Raw genomic sequence first — 12954 nt, 5'->3', positions numbered from 1 at the left:
GCCTATGGAGGCCAGAAGAGGGTGTCAGAACCTCTGGGATTGGACTGGCAGACAGTTGTGAGCCTCCATGTGGGTGCTGGGAACTGAACTTGGTCTTTTGCAAAGGCAGCCAGTGTTCTTAACTGCTGAGCCATCTCTCCAGTCAAAACACGGCAGGGACCCTTGTCTACCGTGTTCACCGCTGTATCTCTAGTGCCCTAAATAGTGCGTAACTCACAGATGGTGCTTATGAAGTATTAGCTGAATTAAACCATTTTTCCCCTCTCTCTCATTTTGGTCATAGGGTCTCATGTAAGTCTCAGGCACTTGAATAGTTGATCCCCAGTTGATGGAGATGTTTTAGAGGGTTAGGAAGTGTGGTCCTGCTGGACGAAGTATGTCACTGGGGGAAGGCTCTAAAGACTCACCATTCCCAGTTCCCTTTCTGCTTCCTGCCTGCAGTTCAAGATGTGAGCTCCCAGTTCCTGTCCCCACACTCTGTGCCTGCCACTCGCTGCTGTCATATGCTAACTCTCGGGCACTATAAGCCAAATCAACTCCCTGTAAGATGTCATGATCGTGGTGTTTCACCACAGCAACAGAAAGTAACTGTACACTCTGGAACTCGCTAGGTAGCTGAGGTTGGCCTTGAACTCTTGCTCCTCCTGCTTTCACCTCCCAGGTGTTGGGATACAAGATTTCTACCATTGCACATAGTTTGAAAAGTATTCCCTAAACACATGACTAGTACATCTAATTGAAGAACAAACTTCTACCCAGAACTCTCTTGGTAAAAGGAATCTGCCTGCAGTTCATCATCTACCTTCTGGACTCTCAAAATTCTAATTCCACCGTTTTTGACTTTGTGTAAGTCAGTTAATCTGGCCTGCCTGTGCTTGTTCCCTCTCAATAAAATGGACACAATCATACTTTCCTCTAGAGTTGTGGTAAGGATTAAATGAGTTGACATAAAATTCTAATTATAATATATGTGAATAGTAATTATTAAACCTATAGGGAGACCCAGAAGAGGACGTGGAGAGAGAATGCAGGTTGGTTACATCCAGTAGGGGACTGTTTTTTTCCTGTTGGACTCAAGAGTCTCGTGTATTCCAGGCTGGCATCAGACTCCCTATCTTTGAATTTGATAATCCTGCCTCCACTGCCCAAGTGCTGGGATTGTAAGCATGAGCCACCATCCCAGGTTTCTAAAATACCAACTGAGCCACGTCTTTAGCTCTCCAGTAAAGAACTCTCAATTAGTTATTAGAGAGAAGAGTGCTTTGAGCTGTGGTACCTGCAGAGAGAGATGGCAGGTGAGGTGGAGGCTGCGTGCATCCGCTTGTTATCATAAACAGTACTTCTGCATTCTAAGCTTTTCATTCTTGCAAAAATAATCTTGGCAGGTGGATATTATAATTACCATTTTATTCATGAGACAATAGGGACGTAGAATGGTTCAGGGACATAGAATGACTTGCCTGATGCCATCATGTGGAATGTGGTGGTTCCAAGATTCCCATCCAGAAGCTCCAAGTCACACTTCGGCATTGCAGCCTTAATAATCACAAATAGCTTCCAGGAGGCGCCTGAGATTTCTGGGACTAATGCTATGAGGCCCAAGGGCAGGTAATAGTTTCCTTTTAAAAGCTTTACCAAACTCTGGGCCTGGTGGCGCAGCAGTGTAGCCCCAGTTACTAGGCAGGCAGGACGACAACCTTGGTGAAAACCCTGACTCAAAAAGTGAGAGACGGGGTATAGATTCAGTGTTAGTGCACTTGCCTAGCATGTGCGACTCTCTAGGTTCATTCCTCGGTATCGCTAAAACAAAAAAACTCGACACGGTGCTAAGTGGGCGGGTAGCTTGCTTGGAACGAGCGAAGCCCCGGGTTCCACTCCCAACGCCGCAAAAAGTGAAAAGAACACACAATCTTAAAAAACCCTTGTTCGGAGCGGCTGTGTTCGCGGTGGGCGGCGGCGGCGCGCAGCCAGGCTGTAGAGTGTGCGCCAGGTGGCACACTGGGCTTGCAGATGGATCCTGCGAAAGCGTGCAGATGGGACAGTGTCAAGGCAATTCATCTCCCCAGCAACTCCACCCCTTTCCCCGCCCCCAGGGGGCGGAGCCGCAAAGCGCGGGAAAGCTCAACCTGACCAGGAACGCCAGCCCGTGCCGGGGGCGGGGAAGAAGAGCTCTCTTAAATGGGAAGTAGGTGTCGGCTCCCTCCTCCTCTCGCGTGGAGGCCTATCAGCATACTACCTTAAGCTCTTTGGATGTGGCCCAGGCCACGCCAGCACTCCCCACGTCACCTCGCCCACTTCCGGTCCGCAGCGCGTCTCGGGTCCCAGGTCCCGGGTTCCGGTTTCTTCCACAGTCTGAAGCCCACGGCCTGTCCGGCTCTCCCGCAGAGGGAGGAGCTGTGCGTGCTGCGTGCGCCCGGAGGCTGACCCACGCGAGAACCGCATCCGTCCGGATTATAAAGCCACTGAGACCCTGCGAGGATGGCGAGGGGGACGCTCACCCCGGTGACGTAATGTTTGGGGGTGGCACCCCATTGCGTGACCCCCTGCACCGCATCCCTGAGCTCGCGCGGCTCAGCCTGAGGAAACGACCCGAACACTTAAAAAACTCGCAGGTCCCGCACGAAGCCGACGAGCTCCCCTTCGGCGCGCGGCCGCACAGCTAGAGTTGCTAAGTTTGCCTACATGAGGCGCAGCAGCGAGCGGCCGGCTTCGAGCGACCAATAGCGAGGGGCCGGCCACGCTTCTGGGCTAGTCGCCCCTCGCGGCGTCCCAAAGCGGAGCCTCGGGCAGGCTTCCTGCTAAGCGACAGCGCCGGCGGCCAATGGCTTTCGAGCTACGCAGATGGGGCAGGTGGACTCCGGGGCAGCCAATGAGGAGAGGCTTCTCCACAGGGCCCCGGCCCTGCGTCCAATCGCGGTGAGAGGACTCTGAGGGGCCAGTTCCGAGCGGGGTACGGAGGGCCAACCCCGTGCGGGGCTGGGCGGGGCCCAGGGCTGAGCGACGGGGCCATTGGCCAATGGCGAGTATGAAAGCGGGCAGCCCGGACCAGGAGCGCGGAGGGAGCCGAGGGAGAGGGGAGGCCGGAGAGGAGAGAAGCAGGAAGTAGCGGCGGCCGCGGGGAGGGCGGCGGCGGCGGCGGCGGCTGCAGCGGTGGCGGCTGGAACCGGCTGGAGGCCGGGGGGTCGCAGCCCGCCCTAGGATCGGAACAAGTAAGCGTGCTCGCCACAAATACCCGCCCTTGGCTCCGCCCCCCGGGGGGGCGGGTAAATGCCCCCGCCCCTCCCCCACTTGGTCCACTACCCCCTTCCGCGCGCCGCCCCCCTGGGGCGGCTGCTCGCCTGGCGGGGTCGCCGCCTTCCTCCCGGAGGACCGCTGGTGGGAACTCGGGTCTTGTTGAGAGCACTGCCCCTAGTCCGGTAACGTGGGAGGGGGGGGGGTCCGGGACCCCTAAGTCCTGGCTCTCCTAGACCGAGAGGCAGTCGGCGTGCGGCCGGGGGGACCGGAGGCTGCGGGATGTCGCGACCTAAAATGGTGTCCGTGCCGGGCGGTGGGGGCGGGGGAGCTGGGCCCAGCCAGAGCGGAGCCTGCATCCCGACCGGGTGCGGGTCAGCGTCCGGGCCCCGGCGGGACTCCAGCGGGCGCCTCGAGCCCGCCGCGCGCCTCGCAGTCACTCGGGTCTCGAGAGAGCCTGTGGGGGTCGGAGCCGGGCCAGGCTGCGCGGTGCGCGGAGGGGAAGGGGACCGGGTTCGAGTGGGAGCTGACCCGGCTGCGGAGCTTGGAGTCACGCAGGGACCGCCCCCTCATGTGTCTCCACTCCCCTCGTGCCACTCCCCACTGCCGGGGAGTCCTGGCCCCCGAGGTGCCGCGCCGCGGATCCTAAAGGGCCGGGCCTGGCCAAGGCCCTGCCCTGAGTTCTTAGCCGGTGAAAGTGAAAGAAGCGCCACTCGCCTCAGTTTACCCTCCAGTTTTTTAATGTACTTCTCGTCCCCTACCCGAAACCCCGGGCTTGCTTCCCGCGCCAGTACCTGGCAGATGGCAGGGACTTAATGTCGCCCGCTGCCCAGCTTGGCCGCAACCTAATCGCCCCCGGCCGGGCCCTGGCCCCTTGGCTTGGCTTTTGCGCAGCAGGCCTTGGGCAGAGGGCAGTGGAGCCCCCACCCCACCCGGGTGTGTTCCCTCTCTTCCTGTTAAGCCCCTTCTCTTTGCTTTTGGGGAACAGAGGGTCGGGAGATGGCAGCTCCCGAGGCCTGGCGGCTGAGGGGAGGATCTTCATCGGCCCTAAGCCTCTCTGTTTGGCCCACTGTCTGCTCCAGGTGGCTATCGGATGACCTCCAAGTCACTTGCACGCCAGAGGGAGGTGGTTGGGAGAGCAGTTCGCAGGTGTTTTCTTAGTCCCCATTGGTTTGTACTCCACCGACCCACTCTGCTGGGAGCTTGAGTGGGAAGGTAGCCCAGGTCTCCCGACTTGAGGGAGCCAAATTGAAGAGGGACCTAGCGATTCATCTGGGAAGAACTAAGGGCTTTGTTAAGCCCTGTGCAGAATTAAGTGAGGGGGTAAAAAAATTACGTGCAAGGAGGACTCCCCTTTCTTCTCTAGTTGGTACCCTTGTCCCCCACCCCCACCTTGGTCCGTGCAATGCCAGCCGCCACCTGCTGGGACTATCTCCAGTTACAGTCTGAAGGCTGGAAAGAGGTGAGAGAATTGGCCCTGGGAAGATGGCTTGCATCCTGGGCAGGGAACGTGTAAAGGGGAGCGAATTTGTCCTTTCTCCATTGCTTCTTCCTCCAGAAATATTTATGCGTAAGAACTGATGGAGGATAGAGCTTGGGTCTCCCGGTCTCTGAGCTGGCCTCCTTGTTGCTTTAGTGACACATAAATCTTGTGGGACTCACCCCGTCCCCCCCATCCCTACTGGGCCTGATTAAGATTGGGGGAGACTTCCTAGGCTACTGTTGCCCAAGAAGATGGAGTTTGAGTTAGGAGGTAGACTAGGCGAGGAACTCCCAATTAAATGTCAGTGGGAAGGAGGAGCTTTCCCCCATTGTGGCCACGATGTGGATCAGCTTGTACCCTGGAGTTTTAACCCTGAGAGAGCAAGGTGGGGGAGGGAGGGGAAAGACACTCTGGGGAAGGTAGGTGAGCAAGCAGCAGGTGTTTGTGACGGGGAAGGATTCAGCTGGGGCCCTTGTGACTATGCCCCTCCCTTTCTTTGCCTCTTTCTGTGTCTTATTCTTTCCTCCCTTGAATCTGTTTCTCCCTGCTGACCGTGCTGGGGCTCCAGGTCTTTCACACACGACTTCAGATGACCTCCGACTCCTGTCTCTGACCCTAGTCGTAGTATTCCTCTCCAGGGAAGGCAGCGTCTCCCTGACCTCACGTGTCTTCAACTTGACCCAGCTGCAATAATCAGTTGTATTCTGGATTTGACACTCATGCATACAGTTTTAAGTTTCTAGAAGAACTTTGATAAGTAGATTCCTTGTCTCCTCTTTGAAACAGCAGAAGTAAGGCAGTGAAGTAACTTGCTTGAACAGCAGGGATAACGCTAAAGGAGAGCAATCTAAGCCCCAGCTTTAATCACTGCTCCTTTGTGGAATGGCCTTTCAGACCTCTGTGGACCCCCAGTTCATGTCCATGAGGAATATGAAGTGATCCCATGCTAACTCATGGAAACCTAGAGCATCGTGTCTGTCATCCTCCTTAATATTCCTATCGGTTAATTGGTCCTGTGCCTGGCTTCAGCTGAGATGCCGTCTGAGAACCCTTAACTTCTGTTACTCTTTGTATTTCTGAGAATCTCCTGTTTTCTCTGGATTTTCATGCTGGCACTACCTGGTGTTTTCTCACTAACGTGATTTTAGGGTTGGCACCCTGAATGCCTCAAACAGCTCTCTAGGATTCACCATTCAATATGGTAGAGATTACCAAGTTGGAGGGGATAAGTACAGAGTTACTGAGAGAGGAAGGTTTAAGGTGTCTATTCCAGACACCCCAGTTTCTCCTCACTCTTACTGTTTTTATAGGTCTGGGACCTGTCGCTATGGGGGACATGAAGACCCCTGATTTTGATGACCTCCTTGCTGCTTTTGACATCCCTGACATTGATGCAAATGAAGCCATTCACTCTGGGCCAGAAGAAAACGAGGGACCAGGAGGCCAAGGGAAGCCAGAACCCAGTGTCGGAGGTGATTCTGAAGACAGAGCAGCAACAGTAACTATTAAGGATGACCCTGAGAGTCCAGCCGAGGCCTCTGAACATGGCCTTCCACAACCGCCGGATACTTCCACAGTCAGTGTTATTGTCAAGAACACAGTGTGTCCGGAGCAGTCAGAGACCCTGACTGGGGATTCAGGAGAAGAGACCAAGGCTGGGGGTGTAACTAAGGAAGGACCTATGGGATCTTGTCTGATACAAAATGGATTTGGGGGTCCTGAGCCATCCCTCTCAGAAACTCCCCATTCTCCAGCTCCTGCCAATGGAGATGCCTGGAAAGAAAAAACTATAGAAGGCAAAACACCCTTGGACCTCTTTGCTCATTTTGGGTCTGAACCAGGGGAGCACCCAGATCCCCTACCTCCTGAACCTTCCTCACCTCGAGATGGTGACATGACCTCACCTCCTTTCTCCACTCCTTTTGAGCTGGCTCCAGAAAATGGCTCAACCCTGCTGCCTCCTAGTTCTCTCCTGCCAGAAGGGGCCTTGAAACAGGAAAGCTGCAGCCCCCTCCATTCCCAGGGCCAGACTCAGAGAAGCTCAGGTTCCAGCCCTGAGGCAGCAGGTGTCCCTGCCAGTGCCTCACCTCCCCAGGTGGCTGGAATGTCCTTCAAGCAGTCTCCAGGACACCAGAGCCCTCCTGCTTCCCCTGAAAAGGCATCCAGCTGTAAACCTCTGAAGGAAGAAGATGAGGCAACAGTGGACAAGTCTCCCCCAAGAAGTCCCCAGAGCCCCTCTAGTGGAGCTGAGGCGGCAGACGAGGACAGCAATGATTCCCCTACCTCCTCCAGCTCTTCTCGGCCCCTCAAGGTGCGGATCAAGACTATTAAAACGTCCTGTGGGAATATCACAAGAACTGTCACCCGGGTTCCCTCAGAACCTGATCCCCCTGCCCCTTTGGCTGAGGGAGCTTTCCTGGCTGAGGCTAGCTTCCTGAAACTGTCTCCTGTAACTCCAACCCCTGAGGGTCCAAAGGTGGTGAGTGTCCAATTGGGTGATGGTACAAGGCTGAAAGGTACTGTGTTGCCTGTGGCTACCATCCAGAATGCTAGTACTGCCATGCTAATGGCAGCTAGTGTTGCCCGCAAAGCTGTGGTTCTACCAGGGGGGAGTGCCACCAGCCCTAAGGCTATGGCTAAGAGTGTGTTAGGTCTGGTACCCCAAACTCTGCCCAAGGCTGAGGTGCGGACAGGGTTAGGCCTTGGGGGCCAGAAGGTAAATGGCGCCTCAGTGGTGATGGTCCAGCCTTCTAAGCCTGTTACTGCGCCAGGCACAGCAGGCGGCTCAGTGATCTCTCGGACCCAGTCCAGCCTGGTAGAAGCCTTCAACAAGATCCTCAACAGCAAGAACCTGCTGCCTGCTTATAGACCGAACCTGAGTCCACCAGCGGAGGCTGGCCTGGCCCTGCCTCCAACAGGCTACCGTTGCCTTGAGTGTGGGGATGCCTTCTCCCTGGAGAAGAGCCTGGCACGGCACTATGATCGTAGAAGCATGCGTATAGAGGTCACCTGTAACCACTGTGCCCGTCGCCTGGTCTTCTTCAACAAGTGTAGCCTACTCCTGCATGCCCGTGAGCACAAGGACAAGGGGCTTGTCATGCAGTGCTCCCACTTGGTCATGAGGCCTGTAGCCCTTGACCAGATGGTGGGGCAGCCGGACATCACTCCCCTGCTGCCTGTGGCTGTCCCACCTGTTCCTGGACCTCTGGCCTTGCCTGTTTTGGGCAAGGGGGAGGGGGCTGTCACCACTACTCTTACTACAGTTGCCACTGAAGCCCCTGTGCTGCCACTCCCGACAGAACCCCCCACGCCCCCTGCCGCCTCTGTTTACACGTGCGTCCGCTGTCTGGAGTGCAAGGAGCAGTGCCGGGGCAAGGCCGGCCTGGCAGCCCACTTCCAGCAGCCGGGCCCTCCTGCGCTTGGGTCTGCCAGCAACGTGAGTTGTCGCTCGTTTCTCCTGGGGAGGGACGGCCAGACACGCTGGAGTTAAATTCCAGGAAGGTACTGGGAACTTGCTTAGGTGAAGTAATGGGGTGCAGGGCGCTCCTCCTCAGCGTAACCTTGTTTAACACTCGACAGGTGTGCCCATCCTGCCCCATGATGCTCCCCAATCGTTGCAGCTTCAGTGCCCACCAGCGCACACATAAGAACCGGCCCCCCCACGTCTGTCCTGAGTGTGGGGGCAACTTTCTACAAGCCAATTTCCAGACCCACCTTCGAGAGGCCTGTCTGCACTTCTCGCGCCGTGTGGGATACAGGTGCCTCAGACTCACCCTCCCATAGAGCTTACGGGCCTCTTCCTCAGCAGCAGCCTTTCAGATGGCTTCTCCAGGAGAACCATCTTCTTCTTCTCCCTCGGCTCTGTTGTGTTGACGCACACGTCATCCCCTGCATCTAGTCCCATACCGTGAGAGCTGGCTGCGGAGAGCAGGGCTCCTGGCGGGACTGCAGCTCTGCCTCCTCAGGCCACTCTTGGGGACAGTTGGGCCTCCTTCCCTTCTCTGCCTTGCTTGTGCTCCTTTGTGATTTCCTTTGACATCTACCCAGTCTTCAAGAGTGAGTGGGGTGCTGCAGGTGACCTCACCGCGGTACCTCCCTCCTCTCCCAGGTGCCCCAGCTGTGCAGTGGTGTTTGGGGGTGTGAACTCCATCAAGTCCCACATACAGGCGTCACACTGCGAAGTTTTCCACAAGTGCCCCATCTGCCCCATGGCCTTCAAGTCTGCGCCCAGTGCCCATGCCCACCTCTACTCCCAACATCCCAGCTTCCTCACCCAGCAAGCCAAGTGAGACCTGGGGAGGGAACAGAAGAAGGAGGGGGTGGGGCTCTGCTCTCCCATCATGATGGTTTACACCGACCTTTCTGCCTCCACAGGCTGATCTATAAGTGTGCCATGTGTGACACCGTCTTCACTCACAAACCGCTTCTCTCCTCACACTTCGACCAGCACCTGCTGCCCCAGCGTGTCAGCGTCTTTAAGTGTCCATCTTGTCCTCTGCTTTTTGCCCAGAAAAGGACCATGCTGGAACATCTCAAGGTACAGAGGAGCAAAGGGCTAGGGACGGGGTACTTAGCTAGCTGTGTTGACCTGAACTAGGGTCACATAAGCCTCTGGCGGTGGGGAGCAGGGAGCAGGGAGGACTTTGGCAAAGCCAGGCTCTCCTCCAGTAGGCACTCCTCTTGTCTTCCTCTTACAGAACACTCACCAGTCTGGACGCTTGGGGGAGGAGGCAGTTGGGAAAGGGGCTGGAGGTGCCCTTCTGACCCCCAAGACTGAACCTGAGGAGCTAGCTGTGTCTCGGGCAGAGGCAGCCCCTGCTACTGAGGAATCCTCCTCATCCTCCGAAGAGGAGCTGCCCAGCTCCCCTGAGCCTCCCCGCCCAACCAAACGACCCCGTCGAGACCTGGGAAGCAAAGGCATCAAAGGTGGGGGTGGGGGGCCTGGGGGCTGGACCTGTGGCCTTTGTCATTCCTGGTTTCCTGAGCGGGATGAGTATGTGACCCACATGAAGAAGGAGCATGGCAAGGTGAGCTCGGTTTCCTCTGGGAAAGGGAGGCTGGAGGGTAGCCCTGGAGTTGACCTGGGAGTGAAATTTCCCATCCTTGCTCTCCAGTCAGTGAAAAAGTTCCCCTGTCGCCTGTGTGAGCGCTCCTTCTGCTCTGCCCCAAGCCTGAGACGTCATGTCAGGGTCAACCATGAGGGAATCAAGAGAGTTTACCCATGCAGGTAACCCTTACTCATCATCCCCTCTTCCTACCTGGTAGATGAGCCTTACTCCCAGAGTGCCTGTTCACCTGCTTCCTGCTTGAGGGATCCGAGGTTGAGGCCTCCCTCTGCTCCGGCAGCCTTCCTTCTCTCAGGAGCTATGGGTCTTGGTCTTCGTCTCTGGTCCACCCTGCCCCTTTACCTCTGCTAGGTATTGCACAGAGGGGAAGCGCACCTTCAGTAGTCGCCTGATCCTGGAGAAGCATGTCCAAGTCCGGCATGGCTTGCCCCTTGGGACCCAGTCCCCTTCTGGCAGAGGAGGCACCCTGGTGCGAGGCTCTGGTGGCAGAGCCCAGGTAGGAAGAGGCCCTCCTTATGTTATGTCATGGGAGTGAGAAACTAGTGAGACCCTGGTCTCAGGAAGCTGGCCAGGGTGGTGGTGAGGCCCAGTTTCTTCCACTCTTCTCCAGGGCCCAGGACGGAAACGCCGCCGGTCTTCTGACTCATGCAGTGAGGAGCCTGACAGTACAACGCCGCCAGCCAAGCCCCTGAGGGGTGGCCCTGGGTCAGCAGGCCACGGGCCTCTGCGCTACAGGAGCAGTGGCTCAGCCGAACAGAGCGCTGTGCTGGGGCTGAGGGTGGATGGAGGCACGCAGCAGTGCCTCGACTGTGGCTTGTGCTTTGCTTCCCCCGGCTCCTTGAGCCGCCACCGGTTCATTAGTCACAAGAAGAGACGGGCTGGGGGTAAAGCCAGTGCTCTGGGGCTGGGGGATGGGGAGGAAGAGGCTCCTCCATTTCGCTCTGACCCAGAGGGTGGAGATTCACCTTTGCCTGCTTCTGGAGGCCCTCTGACTTGTAAGGTCTGTGGCAAGAGCTGTGATAGCCCTCTGAATCTCAAGACCCATTTCCGTACGCATGGTATGGCATTCATCAGGGCCCGGCAGGGAGGCTGTGGGGACAGCTAGGTCCCAGGCCTAGGACTGGCTAGTCCTCTTCCCTGGAACTTGGGTTCACTGCTGCTGTCACCTCCCTGAGCTGGGAAGTGTAACATTTATTTTGATTCTTCTCTTTCTGCCTGAGGGGAAGGCTTTTGAGGATTCTAGTAACTTGCACCCCCCTCCTCTTGAGTTTGGTCCCTGGGTCCTACTTAAGTGGGCTCTCCTTTCTTCTTTCTGAATCCAACACTAATGTTCCTGCTGCAGACCTCCTGGTGTGGGGGGACAGGACCTTGGGAAGCCTGCTAGACACAGGCACAGGGGAGACTGAAGGATGGACAGGGTCTAGCTTCTACCCCTCTGCTAGATTTCCTCTGTGCCGGGCTCTGCCCTAGTATCCCCCCCTCTTAACACTCATCGGCACTAACACCCCGCCCCGTCCCTGCAGTGCCTTCCATTGGTCTTTTCCCCCAGAAATCTAGGGGTGGGGGGTTGGTGGGGATGAGTCCTGTCAAATGGGGTCCAGGGAGAGAAGACAGGCTCTCAGGAATCCTTTATTCTTGTAGTGATAATACTAACAGTGGGAGGAACGAGGGAGAAAACCAGACCATTAAAACTGCTTGTGGTTTAATCCCCATTCAGGCTTTTCCTTTTATGTGAGTTGGACAATGTGTACTGATGGGGGGTGAGTCAGAACTGGGGAAGCCCTTCTCAGGGAAGAGGCAGTATTGACCAAGACAGATGGAAAAAGTAATCTTCATCTTGTGTGTGTGGTGCCTTTTGTATGCTGGATTTAGCCCCTTCCACCCACCCCCACCCCCAGAATCAACTCAGACAAGACACAGATGGCTAACTAAGGACTTTATTTCAAACAAAAATTAAAAATAAAAAAATTGAGAGCTATATCCCTGGGTGTGAGGAAAGGATCAGGGTAAGAAATTCCCCGTGGCTAGGCCAAAACCCTCAATATATTAGAGGGATTGTGGCAATTCCCTTCCTTAACCCCATGACGGGGAACTGCAGCAAGTGCAGGACCCTACGGCAGAACCCACCTGCCAGGGGGAATGTGGGCTGGGGCCAGCCCCTGGGAGGGACGGAGATGGGCAGCAGCATGGTCAAACATAGGATTCCATCCTAGGTACCAGGAACCCACTCCTCCTCCCAGCTTGCTTGGACCCAGGGAAGACACGCCAGTTTGTAGAAAGAACCTCTGAGACTCTGGAGAGGGGAAGGCGGCCCCCATCCTCCTCATGTTGGTGATCCCCTCTTCTCTGGGGGCAGTGAGTCCTGGAGTCTGTCAGGTGGTAATACTGACAGCAGGAGGTGGGGAAACCCCAGCAAGTCTGGACCCCACAGTTGGCTCTCCTACCCTCTGGCAAGCTCTCATGGTTACCACATGATCCTTTGTATTTCTTGCCTTCCATTTCCCTTGGGCAGGTGGTTAGGTAGGTAGGGTTTTGTGATTTGGGGTTTCTTAGGCAAAGGTCCTCCACTAGGCCTGAGAAGGGTGTCACATGATGCCATTGGTGAGGTACTGGAAGCCATCGTAGAGTTTGGTGGTGATGGACCTCATGCTGCCATCTACCATCTGCTCCACCAGCAGCTGGAGCTGCTCCTCAGTCATGCTCATGTGGAACCTCTCTTTGAGGTTGCGAATGGTACTGGAGCCATGGAAGCAAGGAAGCTGAGAACCTGGGGAGAAGCAGTGGCAATTAAGTCTTGTGGACAATTAAGAAGGTAGGCTAGTCGTAACCACAGGGAATAGCGCTAGAAGTATATAAAGTACTCCTTCCCTCCCCACCACAGGGATCCCTGGTGGTGTACAGCAACTCTGCTTGTGCAGAGAAAAGCAACTGGGAGGCCTTCAGTCCATCCTCATCCCATATTCCTTAGTTCTCTATGTGCAAGTATGTGGTTAGAACAGGGGAAAGCAAGCCCACAGTATCCCCCAGTAAGCATTGCAGGGAAGTCTTGGGGCCCAGAGGGGGGGCTGGGAAAAGACTCTGGGAATGGGCCCTGCACTTATCTGGTTGCAGGCCTCTGCCTATGCTAGGTCTGACACTCACAGATGACCTGGGCCACCGTCACCACGGGGCCAG

At 56.1% G+C, this 12954-nt stretch overlaps 2 protein-coding genes across 10 annotated transcripts in view; one reads left to right on the top strand and one right to left on the bottom strand.

Moving 5' to 3' along the window:
* Positions 1-2804: 2804 nt before the first annotated feature.
* Positions 2805-11492, top strand: Znf687 (zinc finger protein 687). 6 transcript variants are annotated; one of them, XM_052730956.1, is made up of 10 exons: positions 3293-3416; positions 4598-4693; positions 6025-8150; positions 8294-8472; positions 8823-8999; positions 9089-9251; positions 9412-9741; positions 9829-9941; positions 10132-10276; positions 10391-11492. In XM_052730956.1, exons 3-10 carry the CDS (start codon positions 6042-6044, stop codon positions 10883-10885), a joined length of 3711 nt encoding a protein of 1236 aa, XP_052586916.1. In that variant the 5' UTR covers positions 3293-3416; positions 4598-4693; positions 6025-6041; the 3' UTR covers positions 10886-11492. The 6 variants fall into 6 exon arrangements, with proteins under 6 accessions (XP_052586919.1, XP_052586915.1, XP_052586917.1 ...); XM_052730959.1 differs by lacking the exons at positions 3293-3416; positions 4598-4693 and adding an exon at positions 2805-2916; XM_052730955.1 differs by lacking the exons at positions 3293-3416; positions 4598-4693 and adding an exon at positions 2998-3209.
* A 209-nt stretch (positions 11493-11701) lies between these two features.
* Positions 11702-12954, bottom strand: part of Pi4kb (phosphatidylinositol 4-kinase beta) — a 34557-nt gene continuing 33304 nt past the window's right edge. For all 4 annotated transcript variants that reach the window (XM_052730964.1, XM_052730962.1, XM_052730963.1 and 1 more), the window contains one exon: positions 11702-12547. In XM_052730964.1, the coding sequence (XP_052586924.1) occupies positions 12366-12547 (182 nt within the window). In that variant the 3' untranslated portion in view covers positions 11702-12365. The remainder of the gene's footprint in view (positions 12548-12954) is intronic.

This window comes from Peromyscus californicus, unplaced genomic scaffold (assembly GCF_007827085.1).
Source record: "Peromyscus californicus insignis strain IS unplaced genomic scaffold, ASM782708v3 Scaffold_9__1_contigs__length_137607984, whole genome shotgun sequence".
Classification (NCBI taxonomy): Eukaryota; Metazoa; Chordata; class Mammalia; order Rodentia; family Cricetidae; genus Peromyscus; species Peromyscus californicus.
The sequence above is the reverse complement of the archived record's forward strand: the minus strand, read 5'-3'. Positions and strand labels throughout refer to the sequence as shown.